The 5,261-nt window shown below is 52.9% G+C and overlaps 1 protein-coding gene across 1 annotated transcript in view; it reads left to right on the plus strand.

The window, feature by feature from the left end:
* The window catches only part of LOC106819183 (plexin-B-like), a gene marked incomplete at its 3' end in the record, with an annotated part of 10,215 nt that extends 4,957 nt beyond the window's left edge, over positions 1–5,258 (plus strand). Inside the window, exons 7-10 of the mRNA XM_014823835.1 lie at positions 226–344; positions 694–786; positions 1,731–1,891; positions 5,188–5,258. Of these exons, the coding sequence (XP_014679321.1) occupies positions 226–344; positions 694–786; positions 1,731–1,891; positions 5,188–5,258 (444 nt within the window). The remainder of the gene's footprint in view (positions 1–225; positions 345–693; positions 787–1,730; positions 1,892–5,187) is intronic.
* Between the last annotated feature and the right edge of the window lie 3 nt (positions 5,259–5,261).

Consider the following 5,261-nt stretch of genomic DNA (forward strand, 5'->3'; position numbering starts at 1 on the left):
CTCTCTCTCTCTCTCTCTCTCTCTCTCTTCTCTCTCTCTCTCTCTCTCTCTCTCTCTCTCTCTCTCTCTGTCTTTCTCTCCTCCTCTCTCTCTCTCCCCTCCCTTCCTCTCTCTCTCTATCGCTCAGCTTGCTCGGTGTGCGACAATGATTTGCATAGTTAGTAGTTTATCGTTCGTTCATTTATTTCTGCCTGTACGTCTGCTTTTACGTTGCTGGGACGACAGTCTACTTTTCAGCGACTCTCAACCACCTGCACAGTCTCGGCTTCCCCAAGAGCCTCACGACTCCTATACTGCAGCAGCACAGCGACGAGGAGAAGACCAGCGCCAAGGTCTGGCACCTGGTGAGTGAGGAGGAGGCGCGGCGCCCCCTGGCGGTGGGGTTCGAGAGCGCAGGTCGCGCGATGAGAATTAATGTCAATCTAAACATTTATTTACTTTTTGTTTATTTGTTTGTTCTGTTATTGATAACCGATTTAATTATTAAAGTTAACTAAGTATTATTATTCAAATTTGCTATAATTATCACATCTAATTAATGGTTTATAATTATCACACATAATTAATTAAAATAATTAACACTGGCTAAAATTTATAATATTAAACATGGCCGTGAACAAACCCGAGTAATAGATTACGAGGTGACATTCGGCTGACCTCCGGCTGACCTTTACCTGACCTCTGTGTTAACAGGTGAAGCCGGTGGATGAGCATTACAAGGATAAGCATCCACACAACAAGTCGTGCATATCGGAGATCTTTCTCACAAGGTTGCTAGCTACGAAGGTAAAGAGAGAGAAGCTTCCATCTGTCTCCTCCTCCTCCTACTTGTCTTTCTCTTCCTCCTCCTCCTCTTTCACATCCTCCTCCTCTCCTCCTCTTCCTCCTGCCCTCCGTCCGGCCCTCCTCCTCCTCCTCCTCCTGCCTCCCCTTCCTCCTTCTCCCCGTCCACCTCGCTCCTCTTCCTTCCTCCCGCCTCCCTTTCGCCTCTCTCTTTCTCCTACCTTCCGGGTCCGCTGCCTGTCTGCCCTGGCTTTTTCGCCTCCTTCTCCTCCACCCTCCTTCCTGACGCCTCCTCTCCTTCTCCTCTTTCACCTCTTCTCCTCCTCTCCTCTTCTTCTCCTCCTCCTCCTTTCCTCTTCCTCCTTCTCCTTCCTCTCTCCTCTTCCTCCTTCACCTCTTCTTCTACTTATTCGCCCTTTCCTTTCCTAATCCTTTCCCTCCTCATATCTTATCGCACTCCTTAATTCCTCCCTTGCTCCCTTCTTATCTCCGATGGAACTACGGTTGTCTCCTGACTTGTCCGACTGCTGTCTCGAGATTACATGCCTCACGGTCTCACCGGTCATCGACCGCGTCATTAACGCTCTCCCACCTACTCTTGACTAAACGTTCTCCATATCTCTAACGCCTCAATGTCTACACACGTGGTGTCTCTATCAATGCGCTCCGCCCGTCTCACGTCATCACCGACCGCCGTCCTTTAAGTCTCCCCACCGCTATCTTTTAAGTCTCATGTCTCTAACGCCTCATGGTCTCACACCTGTGTTCTAACGCCTCATGTCTCACACCTGACTGTCTCTAACGCCCTCATCGTCCACGTCTCACACTGTGTCTCTAACGCCTCACGTCTCACACTGTGTCTCTAACGCCTCACGTCTCACACTGTGTCTCTAGCGCCTCACGTCTCACACTGTGTCTCTAACATTTTTCTCGCTCGTCTCTCGCAGGGAACGATCCAGAAGTTTGTCGACGACTTCTTCCAGACGGTGTTGTCTGCGAACAAGGTTCTGCCGATCACCGTCAAGTATCTGTTTGACTTCCTCGATGAAGAGTCCATGAGACATCAGATGTGCGATCCAGACGTAGCGTACGCGTGGAAGAGCAACAGGTAACGAGAGTTATCATTAATTAATGTGATAATTAATAATATAATTAACATGAGACATCAGATGTGCGATCCGGACGTAGCGTACGCGTGCGCAAGCAGCGAACAGGTGAGTAGACGGTGGGTACTGGTCGGCGTAGCGGGGGTTTTGTTCTATGTTTAACGTCCTCTACTGCTGTGAGAGGCACGCTGTGTTCGCTGTCCCGTAGCCGCCAGTATTAGAGCGTGGGTACTGGTCGCGTAGGCGGGGGTTTGTTCTAGGTTTAATCTCCTCTCTCTGTGGAGCAGCTGTGTTCCGTGTCGTATGCCGGCCAGTATGTAGAGCGTGGGTATGGTCGGCGTACGGCGGGCGTTTGTTCGTAGCTTTAACTCCTCTACTGTGTGAGGAAGCTGTGTTCGCTGTCGGTAGCCGCCAGTAGTAGGAGCGTGGGTACTGCGTGCGGCGTGTAGCGGGGGTTTGTTCTACGGTTTAACTCCTCTACTTGTGCTGAGGAGCTGTGTTTCGTGGCGTAGCCGCCAGTAGGTAGGAGCTTGGGACTTGGTCCGCGTAGCGGGCGGTTTGTTCTGTTTAACTCCTCTACTGTGTGAGGACTGCTGTCGTTCGTGGCGTAGGCGCCAGTAGTAGAGCGTGGGTACTGGTCGGCGTACGGCGGGTTTGTTCTAGCGTTTAACTCCTCTACTGTGTGAGAGCTGTGTTGTGCGTAGCGCCAGTAGTAGAGCTGGGTACTGGTCGGCGTAGCTGGGCGTTGGTTCTAGTGTTAACTCCTCTACTGTGTGAGCGAGCTTGTGTTCGTGCGCGGAGCGCCAGTAGTAATGGCGTTGCGTACTGGTCGGCGGTAGCGGGTGGTTTTGTTCTGGTTTAAACTCCTCTACTGTGTGGGAGCGTGTTCGTGTCGTACCGCCAGTAGTAGAGCGTGGGTCATGGTCGGCGTAGCGTGCGGGGTTTTGTTCTAGTTTAACTCCTCTACTGTTGTGAGGAGTCTGTGTTCGTGTGTCGTAGCGCCAAGCGTAGAGCGTGCGGTACTGGTCGCGTAAGCGCGGGGGTTGTTCTAGGAGTGGTTATGACTCGCTACTGTGCTGAGCAGAGACTGGTGTTCGTGGCTAGCCGCCAGTATAGGCGTGGGTACTGTCGGCGGTATGCGGGGGTTTGTTCGAGGTTTTAGACTCCTCTACTGTGTGAGGAGCTGTGCTTGTCGTGGCGTAACGCACCCAGTGTAAGCGTGCGTACTGGTCGGCGTAGCGGGGGTTGTTCTAAGTTTAACTCCTCTACTGTGTGAGGAGCTGGTTCTGGCGTAGCCGGCCAGAAGTAGAGCGTGGGTACTGCGGCTAGCGGGGTTTCTGTTCTAGTTTATACTCTCTACTGTGTAGGAGCTGGCTTCGTGGCGTAGCGCCAGTAGTAGAGCTGTGGGTATGGTCGGCGTAGCGGCGGTTTTGTTCGTAGGTTTAACTCCTCTATCTGCGTGTGAGGCAAGCGTGTGTTCGGTGCGTAGCCGCCGAGTAGGTAGACGTGGGTCTGGTCGCGCGTAGCGGGGTTTGTTCTAGGTTTAACTCCTCTGACTGTGTGAGGAGCGGGTGTTCGTGTCGTAGCCGCCAGTAGTAGATGGTGGGTACTGGCCGGGCGTAGCGCGGATGGTTGTTCTATGGTTTAACTCCTCTACTGTTGGAGGAGGCTGTGTTCGGCTGGCGTAGCCGCCAGTAGTAGAGCGTGGTACTGCGTCGTGCGTGAGCTGGGCGGTTCGTCTAGTTTAACTCCTCTAAACTGTGTGGGAGCTGGTGTTCGTGGCGTAGCCGCCAGTAGTAGAGCGTGGGTATGGTCGGGCCGTAGCAGGGGTTTGTTCCTAGGTTTAACGTCCTCTACTGTGTGAGGAGCTGTGTTTCGTGTCGTAGCCGCTCGAGTAGTAGAGCGTGGGTACTGGCCGGCGTAGCGGGGGTTCTGTTCTAGGTTTTAAACTCTCTACGTGTGAGGGAAGCTGTGTTCGTGTCGTAGCCGCCGTAAGATAGAGCGGCTGGTAGCTGGTCGGCGTTGCAGGTTGTTCTTCTAGGTTTAATCCGTCTACTGTGTGAGGAGCGGTGCTTCGTGTCGTAGCCGCCAGTAGGTAGAGCGGTGGGGTACTGGTCGGCGTAGCGGGGCGTAGTTTGTTCTAGTTTAACTCCTCATCTGTGTGAGGGAGCTTGTGTTCGTGTCGGTAGCCAGCTAGTAGAGCCGTGTGGTACCTGGCGGCTCGCGTAGCGGGGTTTGTTCTAGGTTTAATCTCCTCTACCTCGTGTGAGGAGCTGTGTTCGTGGCGTAGCCGCCAGCTAGTATAGAGCGGGGGGGTACTGGCGTCGGCGGTACGCCGGGCGGTTTGTTCTACGGTTAACTCCTCGTACTGTGTGAGCGAGCTGTGTTCGTGCGGTAGCCGCCAGGTAGTTAGTAGCGTGGGGTATGGTCGGCGTAGCGGGGTTTGTTCTAGGTCTTAAACTCCTTCTACTGTGTGGGAGCTGTGTTCGTGGGCGTAGCCGCCAGTAGTAGCAGCGTGGTAAACTGGTCGCGCCGCTAGCGGGGGTTGTTCTAGGGTTTAAACTCTCTCACTGCTGTTTGAGGAGACTGTTGTTCGTGGCGTAGCCGCCAGTAGTCGAGAGCCGTTGCGCGATCTGGTTCGCGTAGCGGGGGTTTGTTCTGAGGTTTAACTGCCTCTACTCGTGTGTGAGGAGCTGGTGTTCTGGCGTAGCCGACCAGTAGTAGAGCTGGGTATCTGGTCGGCCTTAGGCAGGGGTTTTGTTGCTAGTGTTTAACTCCTTCTTAGCTGTGTGAGGAGCTGTGTGTCGTGTCGTTAGCCGCCAGGTAGTAGAGCGTTGGGTACTGGTCGGCTGTAGCGGGGGTTTGTTCTATAGGTTTAACTCCTCTGACGTGTGTGCAGGAGCGTGTGTTTCGTGGCGTAGGCCGCGAGTAGTAGAGCGGTCGGGTACGTTGCGGCCCTAGCAGGGGTTTTGTTCTAGGTTTAACTCTCTACTGTGGAGCGAGCTGTGTTCGGTCGTAGCCGCCAGTTCAAGTGTTGTGATCTTCGAGGAGTATTGTCAAAGAGAAATCTAATCTTCTGCGGTTAGTTTTAACTTCTAAGATTTCTCGTAGACCGTTGAAAGACACGTTTGGTGGAAGTTATGATGATACGCGGTAACACAGGTGTATGAAGGGTGTCCGGCCCGGCAAAATAGTTGAGACGTAATGTTTAGATACGTTAATGTTCTAGTGTGATGACTAATGTTAATTTTGTTTCTAACACTGATCTCTCTCTCTCTCTCTCTCTCTTCTCTCACAGGCCCGCGCTTCGTTTCTGGGTGAACTTCATCAAGCAACCTTCGGACTTTGTGTTTCGATCGCTGAATCAAATCG

This window comes from Priapulus caudatus, unplaced genomic scaffold (genome assembly GCF_000485595.1).
Source record: "Priapulus caudatus unplaced genomic scaffold, Priapulus_caudatus-5.0.1 Scaffold2936, whole genome shotgun sequence".
In the NCBI taxonomy this organism is placed as follows: domain Eukaryota; kingdom Metazoa; phylum Priapulida; class Priapulimorpha; order Priapulimorphida; family Priapulidae; genus Priapulus; species Priapulus caudatus.